The following is a 21,988-nucleotide window of genomic DNA, read 5'->3' as shown; positions in this document are numbered from 1 at the left end:
GTTGATTTTTTTTGGGTGTTTACGATACCTTACCACGACACTCATTTGGAAAGGAGGCACAGGAACGCATCTTGGGCTCCTCCAGTTAGTTTTTTGTTGATGTGAAAGTGATGTACGGGTAGTAAATATTTGCAGACGGCAAAAAGCACAATTCTAGAACCTTCTTTAAAATTCTGGACATTCTCTAAGATGCCTAGAAATACAAAAAGTACTTCTATTTTTTTTTTACATGACAATGGTTTACTATTAAATATATTAATTGTAGTACTTTTTGAGAGTTACATTTGTATTTATTGTACTAGTTTTAGTTTATTTTTAAATAAGATTTATTTTTAATTTATTGCCCTATTTTTACATTTTAAGTCATCTTTGTTTTTACTTGGTTTGCTTCTTAACAAATATTTGCAATTTTGCAATGAAGTAATTTTCAAGAGTCAAATGTTGTATTCTCTAAAATTAACGTGCCATTTTTACACTGATGATGAATTAATATTTAATCATAAAAGGTGAAGCACTTAAACATTTTTGCTTTATGTCACTGTCAGGAGAACGTTACTAAAAAAAAATGACAAAATGAGCATTTTTTTTTTTGGTCACTTGAGCAGCAGCAATATGTTAATTCATTGAGAAAACTCCCCCGAAGGACATCAAGTCCACTGTGAATTCCAACATTTCTTAATCTCCATTCCTCCCGAAAGAAGTTAATCGTAATTTCGAACGACATAAAAACACTTGTTAAAATGTATAAGAGATCAAAAACGTACAATTTTAAAGGGCTACCAGTCAAATCATGACATTTGTATTTACAATATTTAAAAGAGACATTATATTTGCATTTTTTTGCATCAAAGTCCGATTCACACGTTCACATTTTCTTTCAGTGTGATCCGAATAAACCTGAGCAAAGCAATATAAACTCTCTGAAAAATACAATAGAAATCTACGTCATTTAATTAACTTTCCTAAAATGAAGTTTGATTGTACAACAAAGTAAAGGCAAAAAAAAAAAAAAAACTGCAAAGAAAATCAGAGGTAAAAAATAAAAACAGTACAGTACAGTACCAACCACAATATCTTACAATATTTCAAGAAAAAAAAATAGTAATTCACTGTCTTTTTCAGACAAATCAAAGTAGATTTCATGAATGAAACGATTTCACCTTGTGTGTAAAGTTCATTTGGTTTTGTTTGTACAAAACATTGTGGAAGCGTCCCGCCGCAAGACGAAGGCGAGCAGACTTTTTTTCTTTTTTTTTTTTTTTTTTTTCCTGCGTCCCTTCCCGGCGCTCATCCCAGGTTGATGTCGCGGGCGAACATGGTGATGAGCAAGATGATGGTGAAGCCCGTCAGCAGCCCGGCGTTCTGGATCAGGAAGAAGACCACCTTGGACGAGGTGCGCTTCTGTTCCCGCGCGATGGCGTCCATCTCGGGAAACTGAGTCGTGGAAAAGCTTATTTACTCACGGAAAATGTGCACATTAAATGTGAAAAAGAATTCAGGGCAACATTATCAGCTCCCGTTCAAGTAAAACCCTTGAGAAAGAAAGCATTGGACGGCCAGCGCTTCACAGTGCGGATGGACAATGACCCGAGGCACGCCGCGAAGGCAACCAAAGACTTTACGAGATATGACTTCCGACGCAGAAAAGTGAACACACACACACACTCGAACCGGACTTTGTGTTTCAGGTCCGTTATTTTACCGCCATGCTTTTATTTTGAAGGCAACCGGATATGTTGCGCCAACGTTTCCCGAAGGGACGAAAAACAGCCTGTCGATTAAAGATGTCGTTTATAAAGACTTGCGCGGGAAAATACGCCCTGCCGTCAGCCCTGTCACATCAACCTGGGATGAGCACTGGGAAGGAGAACAACTTTTCCATTTTTTTTCTCGTATTGACCCAAGTAGTGGATCGATACCTTTTTTGACCCGAATTGGACTAGTTTGGACACAACTGTTTTTCAAATGTAGGGTCAGGGCATTAGGGTATGGGGGGGTCAAGTTATGGAGATAGCGTGTGAGGCGGTGCTAAAGTACAGAAAATGTCGATAATAGCATGTGACAACCGTTTTTATCTTTCAGTGTGTGCTCTGACGTGTTTTTTTTTTTTTTTTTTTACAGCGCCTTGGATAAGACAAACTCAACGTACCATATCGGCCAGCGCGATGTACAGGAACATGCCGCCGGCGATGGCGAAGATGGCGTTGGGGGCGAAGTTGCTGCCCAGCAGGATGCCCAACGCCAGGCCCACGTAGCACGCCAGCGCCGACAGCAGGTTGAAGAAGATGGCCTGCGGGATGCTCATGCCCGAGTTCAGCAGGATCACAAAGTCGCCTGGACGCCAACACCCACATCATCATCGTCATCATCGTCATCGTCAAGAAGAATTCCCATCACACTTGATGCATTTTTACAAGCTGCCATTAGATGGCAGTCAAGGATCAAGTGTTGAAAAAGGAGTTCTACTTTCAAATTCGGGTGGTTGGAGACATCGGACAAGTTGGAAAGAGTACCGAGCTCGTGGGGGAACTCCTCGCAGACAATGGCGGTGGAGGTGCTGAAGCCGGCCAGCGTGGAGACGGTGAAGGAGGCGCCGATGGCCAGGCCGTCGATGAAGTTGTGCAGCGCGTCGCTCAGCGTGATCATCCAGGCCACCGTCTTGACGTTGGACAGCCGCTGGCCGCCCAGCCAGCGGCACGTCGCGCTCGACGCCTGCAAGTCCCGCATCGGGTTGGAAAATCATGCACCTCATTGCTTTCTTATTGTAGACGTCATTTATTTTTGGACTACTTCGAAAATACCTTGTTATTGAATTATTCCTGTCGGTGATTGTTTTATTTATTTAATTACTTGTGTTGTTATTTTCTTTCTATATTTGTTTTTTGTTTTTTTTACTCGACTTAACCCACTTTGAAAACATTTTGTTATTATGGGTATTCATTTATGTATTTTTAATTGATCGTATTGAATTACTAGGCATCCCTGTCATTTATTATTTGATTGTAATATCACGTATGAATATTTTACATCATTAGTTCTTTACTTAAAGGTATTGTTTTGTGGGTTCAAATCTTATTATTTTTATATATGAAAATACACTGTGATTGTATTACGTCTGTAATGTATTATATATGAATTATTTATTTGTGTGATATTTCTTTCATGCATTATTTATGTATTTGTTGATTATGTTTTTTGGTTTTTGCATTGTTTTATTTATCATACCACATTTTATAATTTGATGTCGGATGTATTGTTATTATATTTATTCCAGGCATTATTTGAGTTTGTATTTTTCATGTTTTGGTTGATACATTATTTTACCAATTTAATTATTATGAAAACGCAGTTTATTTATTTATTATGTTTCAGGTTTCACACAGTTGTATTAATTTTTTATACTTTGAAATTTGATGTGTATTGTTATTTTATTTGTTCCATACGTGGTTGTATTTAGTATTTATTATGCCATACTATTATATATCTATCAGATTAAAGGTTATTTTCAAAACGTGTTATAATGGTATTATTTATGTAATATCTATAATTTTTCATGCACCATTATGTATTGGTTTGTTGACTTACATGTATTATTATTATTGTACGAGTCCTCGAATGCGTCATTATTTTTCATGTATTTGATCCATTTGAAATGCTTTTTTGTTGTTGTTTTTACTACTAGAATTATTTGTATGTAATAATTTAAATCTTTGTGGCATTTTCTGTGATTGCTGCTGCAAATGACAGCTTTTTCATTTGAAACAGCAATAAGTCGTCATCAAGTTGACGCTTGGAAACGTTGCAGTCCAAACCTGAGCAAACGAGTGTCGTAGAAGTGAACGCTCGAGCGAAAACGTCGTCGAGGAACGTGGACGTCAAGGTGAGAACGGACACACATCAGCGGGCTTTTCCGCCTCACAATGCCTGAAGTGTACCCGCTGCTCTTTTTAGTCGGGCACAAGGCGTCTTTTGTGCTCCGGCCGGACAATTCCGCCATTGACCAGGAGGGGGGAAAAGGACCTCCTTCTGCTTTGTTTGTTCTGCTTTTGTTTGCTGGCTCGTTAAACGTTAACCCCGACGCCACATCGAACGGCTTTTCTTGCTCTTTTTTTCTTTTTTTTTTTTTTGATGATGTCACTTGAACGCCGTCCCACGTGTGGCCGGCGGCGAGCGGGTCCGTGATAACGACGCCGAATAAACAAACATCCGGCAAATAATGACGACTTACTGTATTCTTGATAAGATCAACAGCACTCATGAAGGTGATTAGGTACAAGGTGGCGGACAAAGTGCACAGCTTGACTACTTCACTCACAGTATAGATCCCCGGTGGTCACATGTTACTACATCAAATGAGGACTTGGGTAAAAACGTGTGTCAGAAAGCACGCCGCAATCCAATTCATTGTTGATGTTCCTTGTGGTGTGCCCACCTTGGCCACCGGGTGGCAGTAGAGTCAAACACTGCTATTCGAGTGAATAGTGGCAATACGCACATAATTGGAGCCCATTGAAACGCATTGACGGAAAGAAATATATACAAAATATTTTAAAATTTAAAAATATATTAAAAACATTTCATTAAAAAAAATAAAAAAAACTACTAATATGTGAATCTGTAGGTGCCAAACTGCGAATATTCAGGGGTCAACTGTGACATATTGTACAGTAATCAAAAATGTTTTTCACGTGGTTTTACTGTCCACAACGACTTCTTGGATGAAACGAGCGAGTAATTCGGCTCATGTATTTTCTATTTTCATAATTATATTGAACATTTTGCACTGGTATCGCTGTCCACCCTGTCACGGGGTCACTGCCCCTTTCAGAAAGACAATGATGTTTTTAGTGACATCACAACAAGCATTTTGCCTTTCTTCAATGGAGGCTGAAAGAGTGGACAAGAGCAAAATAAGTATTTATACTTTTTCTTCATATTACAGTAAGTGTCATGCGCACACATAACCAATAAGAACCGACTTCTTCCACTACTAATACTGCAAACGACTCATCAAGATGAGGATCAAGAATATATGAGTCGGAGTATCATTAAATGATGCCTACATGTCCTGCTTCACCATTTGTGTTAAGAACTTCTGCTTCTAAAACTGCTACTATCGATGCTCACCGTTGCCATGTCAATGGTGTTTTGCACTGCGTTAGCATTAAGCTAAGTCGACTTCCCCGAAGCAAAGCTATGCATTTGTTTTAAACCCAATGTGTCTTTCTCTTTATTTTATGTTGAGTTTGACAGTAAACTTCAGCCGGGAGTGGCATTAAACAGCTCCAAGCCTCTTTGATGAAGAATTGTTCAATATTTGCCAAAGTGCGCCTTACTGTGAAGTCAGTTGAATTGAGTCGACTGCCACTTCAAGGCACCGGATTTGAACGTTATACTGCTAATTTAATGGCAAATTTCTCACTTTGTTTGGCTCATTCATTTGCAAACCTGACTCAGACGTCAGCGTGTGTCAGCCAAGTGTGTCCACGTGTCACTAAGATATGCTATGCTAAGCTAATCTTTTAGCCCGGGTCTTTAGGCACCGTTGGGTGCAGCGTTTCCCGTGTTTCTGACCTGCTCGGGAATGATGTTGGCGTTGGTGTGTTCCGAGCTGACGCTGCTGCGCTCGGCCGTGCTGATGCTGCTGATGCTCGTCAAAACCAGGCTGGAATCCTTCTTCAAGCCGCCCTCGCCGTTTGGCAGCGAGTCGTCGGGCGCGGCCAAGTGCGACGGGCCGTGCTGGTGATCGGACGGAGAGAACAAAGATGGCTCCATTGGTACAACAAAAAAAGACCCGAAAAGAAAGAAAGAAAAAAAAAAAAAAGGTGGGAAAGCGAGAACAAAAAGCAAAGGGAGGAAGGAACAAGGATGTGAGGAAGTGAGGAAAAGGGACACAAAAAAAAACAGGAATGAAGATGGACTGCAACGAAAGGTAAAGGAAAGAAGTGAGAAGGAAAAGACACTCGCATAAGGAGGAAGGGAAGCAAGTCATCCATGAGGAAAGAAAGGAATGAAGAGAAAAAAAAAAGAACAAATGAAGGACTGACAAAAGGAAGGCCAAAGGAAGAAAAAGGAAAGCAAGGAAGGACCCAGAAGATGCAAAAGAAAAGAAGAACTGAAGAAGGGAAGGATGGTGGAACCAAAACAGAAATGAAGGAGAGAAGAAAAGGAAAAGTCAGGGAATAAGGACGGAAATGGAAATAAGGGCAGACGGAAGGAGTGACAAAGAAAGGCGGAAGGGAAGGACCAAGAAGACGAGAAAGAAAAGAACGAACACAAAGAAGAAGGAAAGAAACAAAGGGAGGAAAGAGTAGAGGGAGGGAGGGAGGGAGGAAAGCAACAACAAGCTAGCACCAGGAAATCTGACCTGGTGTTCCACGCGCAGCGCCATGGTGAGGATCCTCTCCACCAGGAAGAGCAGGTAAAAGCCTCCAAAGATGCCGATGGCGTTGGCCACGTAGTTGTCCGATTTCGGGTCGAAGCCCAAAGCCTCAATGACGACGACAACAACAAGCGATTGCGATCAAGGGGCGCCGCTTCGCGCCAAAGCGCAGACGTCTTTTGATGAGGCGGCTCACCTCCGGGATGAGCTGCAGCACGGCGTTGGAGAAGAGCGTGCCGATGGCCAGGCCGATGAAGTAGGTCAGCACTTTGGGGAAGTAGGACTTGCCCGTGAAGGGGATGAGCAGCAGGCCCAGCAACGCCGCCAGGTTGATCACCGTCACCGACAGGAAGCCCCACCCCCAAACTGCACGTACAAAAATCACACTCGCCAAAAATGTGACCCTCCAAACGGGGCTGTGCAATTCATCGAAAATTCAAGTGCAATCACGATTAAAACACTCCACGATGACAAAATTGGCATCATGGTGAAAAAAAACAACAACAAAAAAAAACGATTATCAATATGCGTTTATATCCAACGCACTATGTTAGTTTACACATAGAAATCAGACATTTGCACCTTTTCCAATTTATAATAACTAATTTGATCAATTTTGTTTGGTCCAAAGTGTTTCCAAAAAAATGATTTGTCCTTATATTTTTTAGGTTAAAACATCTTATTGTTTTGTATGCAAAAATAAATGATCGTCTGAATAATCGTGATTTAAAATATTACCAAAATAATCGTGATTAAAATTTTATTTGATTTTTTTTCACATTTTCCTCACATTTTATTTATAATTTCCAACTCTTCCAAAACAAAACAAAAAGAGAATAACAAATAAAATTAAAAAAAAAAAAACCTCTAAAACATTTTTCATAATCGAGCAGCCCGACCTCCGAATGAGTGACTTTTCAGGTTTCAGTTTGATCAACCCGTTTGCATTGCGTCGTGAAAGAGAGCGAGCCGTTTTGCACACCGTACGGGCGTCGATGCACAGTACATTTGACACAGCGGTGTGTTATTAATTACTAGCTGATAACACATTGCTGATAAATACTAAATGGGGCTGACACGCTTTTTCGACGAGCTGTGGCGGATGAAATAGCCATCCGCCACCCCACCAAAAAAAAAAAAACCCCAAAAAAAAACCTCGCCCCCCCCCCAACACATACACACAGGCGCATGTGAGAGTGAGGTCAGAACCTCAGCAAGTCATTTCAGGACAATTATCACAAAGTTACAATAAGCTAGGTAATAACCTTTCGTATTGGTAGTTGGAGTTACAGAGTTAAAAGTATTCCTGATACAACCTGCATGAAAGGGTTGATGTCAAAGTTGAACATTTGTCATTCAAGTGGAAAAAGAAGGCAGGCAACGTGTAGGAAAAAAACTGTATCGTAAATTGGTCAAATATATATTTTGGTATTTTTCCAAATTTGCTCAGTGTGTTGAGGCTGAATAAAAAGTTTTTTGTCATTAGTAAATGAGTTTTGCCTTAGTAATATTTTTAGCATTTTTGAAAAAGAATCGTGCATTTATACGAGTACGCCTGACTTTTGAAAATGTGTGCCTTTTAAGAAATATATTTTTTATTTTTTTAAATTTGTTTTTACTTAAAAAAATGTTTATTACTCTTGAACACTGCTTTTTTGTTGTTTTTTTGTGTTGACTTAAAAATACACAGTATAAACCTATTATGCCTGGGCTACATTCTTGTATTTTTCACTTTTTTTTTTATGATTTATTTTTTTTCCTTTCACTTTTGTAAACTTCTTTTGAAAATATGTTCACTTTGGCATTTCGTTGGTACCCTTGAAAATGCCTTTTGACTTGAATGAGTGTTGACCGTTTACAGCTGAGTTCCTACATTTGTATGGTGAGCGCTCAGTGTATGAAATGCACATTTGTGTGTTCATTTCCTTTGGGACTGACCCGAGTAGTCGAGCGCGGGCGGCGTCGGTGTGGTGGTCTCGGGGGCGGTGTAGGGGCAGGAGGGCACGAGCACCTGGGTCAACACGGCGGGACAAATGGCCTCCAGATGTCCGACGCTCAGCCGGCTGATGTTGGGGAAGCCAAAGTGGGACAAGATCTGCTCGGCCGACAGGCACTAAAAGCCGCGGCCACAAAAAGAGGAAAATACACACACACATGACATATATACACACACATTATACATGTATTACATATATATATATATATACATACATACATATATATACAAACATATATACAAATACTTGTATACATACACATACATACATACATATATACATATATATATATATATTCACATACACACATATATACATTCATAAACTCATATGCAGATGAATTCATTTAAGTTATATAGTCTAAAAAATGTGACACGTATCTATTATTACTTGATAATTATGACTAAACCTACTGTACAAATGAATATTAGCGAAATATCCTTTTATTGTATTTTAATATGGCATAACAAAAGCTTACTGGCCATTTCATTAGGTACACCCATTCAATCACACAGACTGACAACACTGAACATGTTAGCACGTTGGGAGCTGTTCCGAAGGTGTTGACCCGCGATCAAAATATTAGGAACAGCCACATATTGATACAAATGTCGTACTCTGGTCTTTACGAATGACCCTCGCCCCCCCCCCCCAAAAAAAAAAAAAGTCAACCCAATGAATTGTCCGCTGTGCGCGTGTGAGTATTTCCAGCGTGTTACCTCGCGTCCGTGGAGCGGGTTGTCGTCGTGGGTGACGGCGTGGTGCCTGCGGGCGGCGACCATGTGCAGGAGCTCCTCCAGGTTGCGCGCGGGGATGGACTCGTTGTGGCCGAAGAAGCGCACGATGTCCCGCAGGAACTCGCCGGCCTCCGCCGCGAGAGGCTCCCGGCCGTGGGCCGCCGCCGCCAGGAGCGCGACCCCCAAAAGTCGCAGAAGAAGCGCAGCCATGTCTCGCTCCCTTTCCGCGCGGTCCTCCTATGAGAACAAGAAGAGCAACGCCTTCGCTCCCAAAGAAAGTTCTTAACTCCTCCAGCACGACTTCATGACCGCACACATGCACGCGCACTCGCGCGGGCAATGCAACAGGCGGGAGGTAATCAGCGCTTGGTTCAAAGCTCACCGGCGCGCGCGCGCACGCACGCACATACACACACACACGGGGAGGCGAGCGAGCGCGTGCGTGCACGAGTTCCAAATATGTTTCCTTTGTGCACCCCGCCCCCCAGTTGGAATGCCCCCCCCCACGCGCACGCGCAAACAAACATGCACGTGCAGCAGGGAAGGGGTGGTGGAGTGCGTGGGGGGGGGGGATGTTTCATGTTGTCACGTTGGAAGGTCTCACTGCGGAGGGGGTGGGGAGGTAAACAAAAGTACGGCGGAGTAGGTTCGTTGGCGTCCCCTCGTGGGGACATCACGCATGCGCACAGGGAAACACAAAGATTACAGTCGATACGTACTGCCGCCCCCAATTAAAAAAAAATCACGTATAATTGATATGTATTGGAAATAAAAAATTAAAAAAAAACAAACAAAACAAATCTTTTTTTTTTTACCCAAAATGTCGTGATGACCGGCCTGTCAGTATGGTTGTAGATAAGCCCCCGTGAAAAGGCCACAAATGTGTTCCAGCCTCCTAATAAAACTCGAACAGAATTTTTCAAAACGTGTTTATTACTGGGGAAAGCAACACTACAGTATTGCATTTTGAAATAATCTTTTATCGTTACTCACATAGAACGTGAAGAATTTATGCCTCATGATTTCCGGCATCATTGTGCACTTCGTTCTGGCACTTGACTTCCAATAGGGGGCAGTATAATACATGCGTAAATATGCGCACTCACAAGAAGATGGTCGTAACTGATCAGTAAGATGCAGTACTGTTTTTTTTCCAGAGGATAAGGAATATATGCCTGCGAGTATTGTTATACCATCTGTGTTGATTCAATGTTTGTGCTCAAATATTTGTTTCTTAAAGGGTTGTTACATTGCAACTACCAATGCTATTTGTTAGCCTGTCAATGACGTTTTCCATTATGTGTTAGCGATATGCTAGCGAGCGGTCATCAGTTACAGATTTTGTACATAATTGATCAAAACCGGAAGTAAATAAATTACATTATAAAAAAGACAAACGAACCATCCATTTAATTTTCCATCCAAGCCTAATGACTACAATTTTTTTTCCTAAAGTCAGCCATTTTTATGACCAATATTGATAGAAATTTGTCAGGAAATTAAATATTTACAACAACAAATCAAAATTTCCTCATTTAAATGTTTGACATTTACACTAAAATACAAATGACGCGTCATTTTAGATGGGAGGAAAAAAAACAGGTGTCCTCACACTGAACTTACAAGCAGCAGGATCAGGCGGCGACAAGTTTTAAGGCGATTTAAGGCGAGTAGAGGTCGCTCAACGAGGTGACGCTGAGCGCCCGGGAGAATTCCGTCACGCTCGTGTTTCTCCCGGCGCGGAACGCCACCGTCCTGTTCCTGGACAGCATCAAGAAGCCGTTGGTGCTGAAGCGTCCGGGAAGGTCGCCGGCGTCCAGCCACACGAAAGGAGCCACGGCCGACGACTGCAGATGCACCACCAATCCCGTCTCGTCCTCGAGCACTTTGGCCTGCAGGGAGGGACGTCCGGCGGTGTTTTCAACTGAACTCAACTTTTGTAAAGCACTTTTAAAACAACCGCAGCTGCATACAAAGTGCTAGGAAGTCAAATTCAGACACATAAAAACAAAGACAGTTCAAAGAATACATTAAAACGATACAACACTAAAACAATGCTGAGTCAAAAGCCAAAGACTAAAAAATGTGTCACCATGAAGGAATTCTGAACCCGGGTGAAATTTTTTGCATGCGAGACTGACAGTCGGCCACCGGCTTCTCTACGGGTCAAAATTTAATTAAGGTCATAAATATGACTTCCGATCCAAAAAGCTTTCACACACAAAAATACGGAAGCTAATGCGAGGACCAAGGGTATTGGAGTTAACGAAAATTAATGAAGTAACTCAAACTAAAATCGGAAAAACATTTTCGTTAACAAAATAAAATAAAATCGAGAGTGCTTTAAAAAAAAAAAAAAAAAAAAAAAAAAATTACATTCATAAAATTAACAAAAACGACCGATAGTCATGGCAAAAAAAAAAGCCCTTCGTTTTCATCGTTGCTAATTAATTTCATACATCAACGTTTGTGGTTTTTATCAGGCAGGAATTCTGGAACAAAAGTGTCTCACCGTGATGTTTGGTGCCCGTAGCCCCAGGGCGTCCTTAGGTGAGCACAGGAAGTGGTGGTTTGCGGGACCGCGATGGCCGCCGCCGCCGCCCTCCTCCAGGTGGAAGGCCAGCAGGCAGCTGAGGCGGCTGCAGCGTCCACATCCGGCCAGTAGGGCGGCGACGGGCCTTTTGAAAACCGGGACGGCGCTTCCGCCTGGGACGGCCACAAGCTCCGATTTCACCGTGCAAACCGGGTCAGGGGTGCTCCATGCGTAGACTGACACCTGGTGGACAGCCGGATTAGAAGCGTTTGGGATTTTTCATTGTAGTTAAATTAGCATTTCGCGTTTTTTAATTCAGTTTGAATGAGTTATTAGCGCTTTTGTCAACTATAATAACCATTTACAGTCACATTTGATTTTATTTGAATAATCTAATATTTTCATTTCATCTTTCTTTAAATTTTACATTTGAAAATAAAAAACACAAAATTTATAATTAATACTTAACATTAAAAAAAATGTCCATTTCCATTTGATTTTTACCTTTAATTTGCACTTTTGGACACAAAAAATACATTAAAAAACATTTACATTAAAATGTCAAATTTGAACATCTTTCCTACTTTAAATTTATTCTACCTTAACATTTGAAAAATCTTTATTATTTTTCCCCATTAAAAGCTTTACCATTTTATACAAATACAATAATTGTATTCTTTACATTAAAGTGACTTTACTACCTTAAAGTTTTAAAATCAACACATGGTTCCTTTTTTTTTTCACCATTTTAGCATAAAAATTCCATCACAATTTTAACTAAATTTTTTTTCGTAACTTTAAAAACCTTCAGCACTGTACTTTTTTTTCAGATCAAAATGCTTGCGTGAGTATTTTTTACATTTTACTACTTCATTTTTTCCTCCCATTACATTTTGTAATATTGCCGTACATATTTTTAAATGAAAAAAAAAACATGAGCAACATTTTATCCTACATTACGAATTCAGTTAGAATTTCATTTTTTGTGATGCCAGGCCCTACCACAGCTCTGAGTTTGAGGTCCTGGCTCAGGTCGGAAACGGCGTAGATGAGCAGCGCGTCGTCATCGTCCTCGAAGGCGACGGGCAGGACGTCAGCGAAGAAGTCGACGGCCAAATAATGCAACATCTTCCACTTGCCGCCGAACTCTGCCGGCGAACAGGAAGTGACGGAGGATGCGACAGGAAGCGGCCGCTGTTGGGCCTTTGCGGGCCGACTTACCGATGGACGACCATGAGGGCGCCTGCCAAATGTCGTTGAGCTGCCAGTAGAGGGCGCCCATGGTGTTGCCGAGGCCTCCCACCAGCTCGCTGCGGCTACGCCGGTAAAATTCCGTCTGAGTCTTCACGCACTGAGCCTGCATCACCTATTGAAAAATTAACAATATTCAATAGGTTTTGGGGTTGAAAAGTCCAAATTTTTTTTGTCCCAGTCCAGATATAATTGCCGTCAATTATACACAGATTTGTGGGCTGGTGCAAGCCGGCCGGTCCCAATTTAATAAATAATTATTACAAATATATAAAATCTTGTTTTTTTTTTTCTTCTTAAAGACAAAAATAAAAGTAACATAAATATATAAATGGTCGATTTAAAATGTTTCACGCAAAGACGTACTTAGAAAGTATAAGACAAAAATAGGCAAATAAACCAGAAATTCAATAAGGATGACAGGCTACAGTCCGCTTGCACGGGGGGCTCAATCTTCATCTGAGATTTTCATCTGGAAAAAAAAACATTCCAACAAAAACAAAAAAAATGACGACGTTTGCGATGGTGGTGACCTGTTACCTGCGTGAGGTAGAGCGTGTGCGCGAAGCTGGTGAGGGGGTCGCTGGAGTTGGGCAGGTGGAAGTGAATGGACGCCTGCTTCAACATCTGCTCGTTGCCATCCTGATGGTGCTGACGGTGCCAAGCAAAGCGGCTGCTCAAGCTCCAATCCTCGGCAACCGACACCTGCAACCGGGCCTATTGTTGAGTCCACTTCAGCGACATTTTCGCATAATCGGTCCATTTAGCTATTTTTAAATAGTCAAAAATCTGCCGTTGTTTTTTTTTTCCATTGGCATTGTGATTAATATTGCGTTTGTGGAATATGAGTTAAGCAGCAAAATCCGCCCCATTTTAGCTAGCACAGGGGTCGGCCATTTTGTCCCTTCTGTCGACTGAAAATGACATCACAACTGCTCAGGGAACGACCAATCACGGCTCAGCTTCAAAAAACAGGTCAGCAGTGATTGGTCGTACCCTGAGCAGTTGTGATGTCATTTTCAGTCGACAGTAGACAAAATGGCCGCCCCCTGAGATGGCTAAAAACGGGTGGATTAACACTTAATCCACAGATGCAATCTTGAGTGGAATGTTTGTTTTTTGAGGAATGTTTCCTTGCGTCAAGTTTGTGTTCAAAGAGTTTTAGGTCTTGGCTCCGATTGGCCCAGGAAAGAGAGGCCAACACTTACGGGCCGCAGCGTGGAGAGCGATGGCCACGACTGGAAGCCGTACTCAGAGGCGAAGCGCGTCCGGGGGAAGCCGCGCCAGTCCCAACAGTCGGCCAGATAGCTGTAGAAGTGCGTGTCGCCGTAGTGCGGGTCGTACGGATCGGTCGCCACGTAACCTTCTCGCTCCGACTCGGCGCCGTTTGTCGGACTGGAGACCAGGAACGGCCGACTGGGATCTTCCTGAGGGATGCGTCGCGCTCCATCATTATCGCCATTATCGCACACAAGTCAGGGCTTCTCAAACTTTTGAGGTCCGCTGAGAATAATCATTCTAATACTTAAGCCAATTAAACATAACCAACATGTACCACTAAATGTCAGAGGAATTAAAAAATGGCCTATTTCCTATTTAAAAAATCGTTAAGTTATCATTTTTTCTCGTTTTTAGCCATCTCCGGGGGCGGCCATTTTGTCACTTCTGTCGACTGAAAATGACATCACAACTGCTCACATGGACCCGTTTTCTGAATCTGTGCCGTGATTGGTCGTTGCGAGCAGTTGTGATGTCATTTTCAGTCGACAGAAATGACAAAATGGCCGCCCCAGGAGATGGCTAAAAACGAGTGCATTTTGCTACTTAACTTATATTCCACAAACACAAAATTAATCAGAATGCCTTGTTTCAACTAGTGGGCATGCTGGGTGAAATATTCTTGAAAAAAGTTTGTTTGACTTCCGTTTTAAAAAAGGTTTCCAGGAAGCATAAATGTCTAGTTGGTGTACTATATTTGTTTTAGTAGCGCACATATGCAGCTTTGAACTTTTTGCGACATGATAATTTAAAACTTATTTCTCTGCGGAAAGTCCGGGGCTAGCGGTTTGAGAAGCACCGACAAATGTCGGACATAATAAATTTGAAAGCGACCTGTTTAACGATGGCCATGATGTTGTCCACGTAGAGCGTGACGTAGTCTTTGACGTAGACGGGTCGCTGCCAGCCGGGGATGTGGAACCAGTCGGTGGCCAGCGCCGCTTCGTTCTCGTTGTTTCCGCTCCACACGATGACAGACGGGTGAGACTTCAGACGCCAGACCTGGGAAAAAATAAATAAATAACAAAAACGATGCCCACAAGACATTCGTTGGAGAAGGGGGAAAAAAAATAGAATTTCAAAAATAGTTGCCTGAATCATATTTTGAACGCTTCAAGATTTTTTTTTTTATTAATCTGGTAACAGTACGTTAAAAGTGACTTAGGCAATTGTGCTGTCAAATATTTTCAAATTCATTTCTAAAAACGCTTTCTTAATATTTTCATTATTTGCTTCAAATATTCCCATCTAACTATTTTTGAGTTTCTATTTCTGTATTTTTTTCAAATGATATTTCTGTAGACTATTTCTGTGATTTATGAGAATAATTTTTTTTTTTTAAGTTGATTCTGACTTTTTGTGTACTACTTGAATATTTTTTTGGTGCAATATTTTTATATTTGTATTGAATGTTGCGTTATTTGTGAATTTTCAATGGATGGTTTGATTTTCTGACCATGTTTGTTCATTTACCAATTCCGTATCTAATATGTGTTTTTTTTTGTTTTTTTTCCTTGTACCGAACGGTTTTACTCATTTTAGGAGCAACTCCGAGTATGAGCGCCACAGTAACAAAAAAATGCTGAGATGAGCTCACGTCGCGTCCCTTCTGACCTGTTGGTAGACCTCTTCCCTCACGGTGCGTATGAAGTCGTCCTCGGTGGGATACGTGGCGCAAGCGAACATGAAATCCTGCCACACCTACAGCACAAATACGTAAACACGATCACAACGTGGTGTGAAATGCCGCGTGAACTCTTGGTTGCGCTTACCATGAGACCCAATTCATCGCACGTGTCGTAGAAGGCGTCCTGCTCGTAAACGCCGCCGCCCCAAACGCGGAGCACGTTCATGTTGGCGTCCGCCGCCGACTGCAGCAAGTCCGCCAAGCTGACAAGTAGGCAAAAGGCCCTTATAAGACAATTTATATTTTCACTTTTGTTTTTTGTTCAACGTTTTTGTATGTTTTCTGAAAGGGGTTTGTATTTTTTGTGTGGTATTGCTGCATTTTTCCCATTTTAACATTTGTGCATTTCTTGTTTTTCTGTCTAATATTAGTGTAGTTTTGCCTAATATTTGAGTATTTTTATGCATTTTGTCTACGTTTTCATAGTTTTTGCAGGTTATTGTTGTAACATTTGCATATTTTTCAATATATTTGTCTTCTAATGTGTCCGCATTGCTTGTAATACTGTCTAATATTTGAGTATTTTTATAAAATAACTTGTCTCAGATATATTCACATTGTTTTGGAAGTTGTTGTAACATTTGTGTATTGCTTATATTTATTTATCTACTATGTGTTTTTTGTTTTTTAAAAAGGTTATGTTTTTTGGGCTATTAATGTCGGATATTTTTCTCATATGTCTGCATTTCTTGTATTACTGTCTAATATTTGTCTATTTTTGTCTATTTGATATAATAGTCCAATATTTTGAATAATGTAATATTTATGTTTTGTATTCTTTTGTTGTAAGATTTTTTTTTTTTTAACAACATAAAGGTATGATGAGCCTAATGTATATATATATTTTTTTAACTTTTTGGGGGTAATATTTGTGTTGTGAGTGTACTCCGTCACACAGTTGCAATGTGTTCCTGTTTTTTGGGTGACTTACACACGAGGCGTAACTTGGTCTTGGAAGGACTGTGCCGGGATCCAGTTTGATCCTTTGAGAAAAAGCGGCTTCCCGTTGATGCGGAAGTAAAAACTGAGACCTGGCGAGCCGGCGACGGGTTCCTGGACCAGCTCCACGCTACGGAAGTAAACCTGCAACACACAGCGAGGGCTTTAAATGACTCTCTCTCTCTCTCTCTCTCTGACATCATCTACTTCTATGAGTTCAATTTGGCGCCGGGGAGCCGACCGGGGAATGTGACAGAATCACTGAATTAAACATTCAAACCGCGCACCTATGTGGTTTGAAACCATTTGGAATGAGTACAGTGGACCCCAGCTAAGGCTGGCCAATCAATTGGAATTCAATGGCAATTTCAATTTTGGCTTCTCTCAATATTTAAAAGGTTATAATTGAAGGAAATTGTGCAGGACGCCGCGGTGCGTTCGCATGTTCCCGGTGTTGTAAAAGTAACCCGAATGCACCGTGTTGGGCGTACCGTATGTGATGCTACCGTTCCTAAGCGTGCTGTAAGCCGTTTAATATCCAGAGCTGGGCATTCCGTCAATTCTTTGGATTGATTTCATCTTAGTTTTGATTCTAATTGCGGTTAGAGCGCCCCTAGCGGTGGAAGAAAAATCCACAGAATAGCCGCATGGTTCAAAACATAGGAAAAAAGTAGCGGCTGCTCGTCCGGAAAATACGGTAATAAGAGTTCAATCGCAACTTTCTTCTTATCTCATTGTAAAAGTGTATTCGTGCATGCATGGCACCACACTGCCCCCAAGAGGCCAAGACGCGCGCAGCATTTTGGTTTTTCCTCTGTCAGATATTTTCTTGTCATAGTATAATGATCATTTGTGTATTTTTCATCTCATATTTTGGCCGCGTGCAATGACAGGAGACGAGGTGCTACCTTTGAGTGCGCTTTGAGTAGCGCCATACCGTCCGGCGAGCGCGCCGTGACCAGAAGGCGGTAGGACGTTTGTCCGCCGAGACCATTGGGCCACCACAGCCTCACGTTGCTGCTCTGCAAACAAAACGTTGACCACGTTCCAGCATTTTTCCGAGCATAGGTGCGTAAGAGGCGCACGCATACCGCGTTGACGCCGAGGGTGAAGGCGTATTTGGCGGTGCCCTGGCGAATGTGCGTCGGGAAGATGACGCGGGAGAGCAGATCGGGCAAGTCCAGCGTGATTTGGGCCGACATGGGCTGAAGAGCGTCCACCAGCGCGTCCACCTGCAGCGACCACGATGAGCGGTCGGCGTCTGCCACGGAAAAAGCCGCCATTCAAATTTTAGCAGGGCTCAGTTTGGTCAGCCAGCAGCGGAGGATTTTCCGTTTGTTTTTTGTGGATTACAGGTGGCACAACGAAAATCAAAAGATTAGGTATGTTTACGTTTTTGTTGCAATATTTGGGTATTTTTTTCCCCCAAAAATGTTTTGGTGGTATAATTATGTATTTTTGATTTTAAACATTGTCGGACGTTTTGAGCTAAGATTGATGTATTTTGGTAATTTTTGCCTAATATATTTGTTTTCTGTATTTTTTTTAAACACTCAAGCATTTTTTTTTTCATTTTTTTTATAAAGAAATCTTGTTTTTTGGTACTAGTATTGTGTTTAAGATTTTTGTTGTAATAAATGGGTATTTAAGAAAAATCTATTATGTCTGTTATATTTTTTCAAAAATGTTTTTGTCTAATGTATGTTTTATCATCTAAAAATGTTCTTCTTAGTGTAGTTTTGCAATTTATTTTTGACAAAATTTGTGGAGGTTTTTTTTGTTTTTTTCCCAATACTTTCGGGTACCTCTTGTATATTTTTTTGTATAAATTACATACATATGACATGGTTATGTATAAAGGCTGTTGTGGCGATGATGATGATGATGATGAGGCGCAGGTGCGGTGGCGTACCGTAGAGAGGAAGAGCAGCCAAGTGGACGAGGCGCAGCAGGTCAAAGGCCTCCAGGCGGACGCCTTTCCACAGGCCGGCGCCGGGGAAGGAGGGACCCCAGTCCCAACTGAACGAGCTCTGGGCCTGAGCCACATACACATATATAGATTTAAGGAATTTGAATTCAAGACGGCAAACTGAAAAGCCACCTTTCATTGTGAACAAGTGTGGATTTATGACACGCTAAAACATTGTGGCAGATTACGAGCGCTGTGTACCACACAAAACTGGTTCAAGGTCAGTAAGCACAAACAGAATTAATACATGAGGTGCACTGGATTGTAAAACGCCGTGTCGATTTTTGAGAAAATGTAGGGATTATTCGTGCACATTATAGTCCAAAAATACGCTGCGTCCGTGCAGAAGAATTGCAGTTTACTTTACTTATTACACAATACTTTGTGACTTTTTTTGTACTTGACAAATACTCTATATATTTAAAAAAAACAACTAAAACTTAGACTATAACTAATAAAAACTAAAATGAAAATAAAATGGCTAGTAAAAACAAACCTGCTTTAAAAACAAATTAAAACTAACCAAAAAAACAAGTCAAAACAAAATAAAAACGCTAACGAAAAATCACAACCTATTCCAGCCCTGGGTTGGACTCACTTTCCTGATGAAATTGACATGGCATTGTCCCTTCTGGACGTCGGGCGGACACTCGGGAGGAATCGTGTAGGCGGTGTGAGCGTTCCTCCTCTGGGCGGCGAACACGACAGGAGACAGGAAGCGGACCTGCAGCGCGTTCTCCTCCGCCTTCAGCAGCTCTCGGACAGGAAAGACCTGCAGGAGGAAAAAAAAAAAGACGTGGGACAGGTTGCGGAAAGGACGGACAGACTGGTGGGGAGGCGCGAAAGTGAACGTACGTATGGGCGGAACATGTTGTCCGTGCGGCCCACCAACGCGCCGTTGAGCCAAACGGACGCCACCGTGTCCACGCCGTCCAGCATGAGAAGGACTTGCCGCTTGGCCCTGAGGCCAAGGACACATTTACAAAGGCGATCCCATTAAAAAAAAAAAAAAGAAAAAAACTTTACTTTTTAAATGTTATCTTATATTTTCATCTAAACTGTTTTGTATTGTTGCTGTACCATTGTACATTTTTTTTAAATCTTTGTGTATTTTTAAATATTTGTAATCTAAGATTTGAGTATTTTAACAATATTGTGTAACATTTGTATTTTTGAAACTAATTTTGTTGACTAAATTTGAATTTTGTCTCAAAATGTTATAACTTGTGTATTCTAAAACCTTGTCTTAATTTTTGTAGTCTATTATGTTTGAGTATCTTATTAAATTTTTTTTTAAACGCATCTATGCATTTGTTCATATTTTTTCCCCAAATATTGTTTCTGTCTTTATTTCAAATAAAAGATGTCTAATATTTTTGCATTTTTTGTCTAATACTTGTGTATTATTTTTTATGACTGTCACTCCATTTTATAACATTTTTTTTTTAATACTTTTGTGTATTTTCGGAATGACTTTTGTCAAAAGCTTCAAATTTGTCTATTTCGAAACTGTCTATTAGTGTTTCAAAACATTTGTACTCTAAAATATTTGTCTTTTGTTTTCATAATATTTTATATCCGGAATTTTTATAGCATTTCCTTTACTTTCTATATTAGTTTGTTGACTTTTTCTATCTTACCGATTTTTTTAAGGTAAAGCTTAACTGCACATTTTGCTTTTCTCAATACTTATTGTATACACATGACAGTGACACATTCACACTAAGATCACGGTTAACACTCTTGACACAATGACAAATAGTGCTCAAATATAACGTAAAGAGGACATATTTAGGAAACTCGATTTTTTGATATCTAGTAAAGAACTAGTTTGATGTCTGGAATGCCTCACCGAGTGTGAAATTACGCCAAAGAAATATTTGGATATCAGCCAATCTGTAACTGACTTGAGTTTTTTTTGTCTGTTCTTACTAATGGTGTTTTTCTCTGCTGACCTCAACTCTTTGGACACTGCAAACGTGGTGGCGTACGTCCAGTTGTCCAAAGAGATCCACTCGTAGTGCAGGTCGTTGAAGCGGAAGTAAGGGTCCTGTAAGACGCACTAAAGCATTAGTTGACACATTTTTTTTATTTAGGGGTTTAAATGGCACTTTCCATCCAGAAAATTCTATAATTAATGTAATCTTCCAAGCAAATAAGAAAAAGTGAACACAATTGCTGGGGACAAGTGGCTTAGGAGTAATATTGAAAACGCATATTTTTAAATAGCTCGAGACTTACTAAAACCTGCCAAGCACATTGATAGCTTTAAATTGTGATCGTGATTATTTTTTTCTTTATTTTTGACGCGACCTGTATGAAGCCTCGCTGCTGCAGCGCCGTGTGGACGCAGCCTGGCACCCGAGCGGGCAGAGAAATTGACTTGTTGGAGTTCCACAAGTTCCATTCACCGTCCAGACTTTGGACAAGAGGAAAAAGACCGCCATGGCTCCAAACCTGCAAAACTCCAAACGATAAAAGCAAGACGACAAAAATGCGTACAATCATCTTTTCTTCGTTACGTCGCCTTCATATTGTTATCAAGTCAGGAGTTACTTCCGGGTTTTAGTCATATGACCGGATTTTGATTCCCACTCGTGGCAGGGTACGCCCCCTGCAATACGATTGGCTGCTGAACACGCGCCGCTGCTATAGTCAATTCAGTTTTTTTTTTTTTATATTCATTTTTAATGACTGTGCGTCTAACTTGTTTTATTTTGTACAAATATGACACATATTTGTAATGGTCATCTTGTTTAATCTGAAAGTAGCCAATCGTAGGGGCGCGTGTTCGGCAGCCAATCATATTGCCGCCTGATCGCTTACCTACTTGACTCGCCATTGCGCATCATAACCACGCCCATCTTGCTTTCAACAAACACGATGATACAAGTGGTTTCCTTCATCAATTTTAAAGTACAAATTACTCCATATATTAAGATTTTTTTTTATTCCGTTAACTCATTCAGTACCAGACTTTTTCAAACTCCTCACATGTCATTGGGATAGAATGAATTAATATGAACAACGGAGGCAAAAATAAAATCATTATACATAATTTAATTGAAAAACCAAAACAAATGAGCTTCCGAAATAAATATTTAAAATACTTTAAAAATAGACTTGCCACTTGGCAAACATCTGCAAAAAAAAAAAAATAAAGGGACTCAAGTGCAATTGAAAAAAACGAAAAAATACAATCTCAAGCTGAAAAT

General features: G+C 40.8%; 2 protein-coding genes across 2 annotated transcripts; both read right to left on the bottom strand.

Annotated features, from left to right (window-relative positions):
* Window positions 1-933: 933 nt before the first annotated feature.
* Window positions 934-10,870, bottom strand: slc39a8 (solute carrier family 39 member 8). Its single transcript, XM_086049854.1, has 9 exons — window positions 10,740-10,870; window positions 9,099-9,353; window positions 8,321-8,495; window positions 6,579-6,748; window positions 6,368-6,490; window positions 5,575-5,739; window positions 2,514-2,712; window positions 2,150-2,334; window positions 934-1,434 (listed from the first exon to the last, which is right to left on the bottom strand). The coding sequence occupies exons 2-9, from the start codon at window positions 9,324-9,326 to the stop codon at window positions 1,288-1,290; spliced, it is 1,392 nt and encodes a 463-aa protein (XP_085905980.1). The 5' UTR covers window positions 9,327-9,353; window positions 10,740-10,870; the 3' UTR covers window positions 934-1,287.
* manba (mannosidase, beta A, lysosomal) lies at window positions 10,031-21,327 on the bottom strand. The gene is made up of 17 exons (XM_086049853.1): window positions 21,087-21,327; window positions 20,729-20,823; window positions 19,629-19,734; window positions 19,372-19,545; window positions 18,717-18,840; window positions 17,896-18,065; window positions 17,713-17,826; window positions 16,797-16,948; window positions 15,951-16,068; window positions 15,793-15,879; window positions 15,013-15,180; window positions 14,109-14,327; window positions 13,441-13,605; window positions 12,871-13,015; window positions 12,652-12,797; window positions 11,629-11,892; window positions 10,031-11,008 (listed from the first exon to the last, which is right to left on the bottom strand). The coding sequence occupies exons 1-17, from the start codon at window positions 21,279-21,281 to the stop codon at window positions 10,778-10,780; spliced, it is 2,673 nt and encodes an 890-aa protein (XP_085905979.1). The 5' UTR covers window positions 21,282-21,327; the 3' UTR covers window positions 10,031-10,777.
* Between the last annotated feature and the right edge of the window lie 661 nt (window positions 21,328-21,988).

The sequence above is a fragment of the Filicampus tigris genome, chromosome 13, assembly GCF_054856515.1.
Source record: "Filicampus tigris isolate MCC_2025a chromosome 13, RoL_Ftig_1.0, whole genome shotgun sequence".
Classification (NCBI taxonomy): domain Eukaryota; kingdom Metazoa; phylum Chordata; class Actinopteri; order Syngnathiformes; family Syngnathidae; genus Filicampus; species Filicampus tigris.
This window is presented reverse-complemented; position numbering and strand designations above follow the sequence as displayed.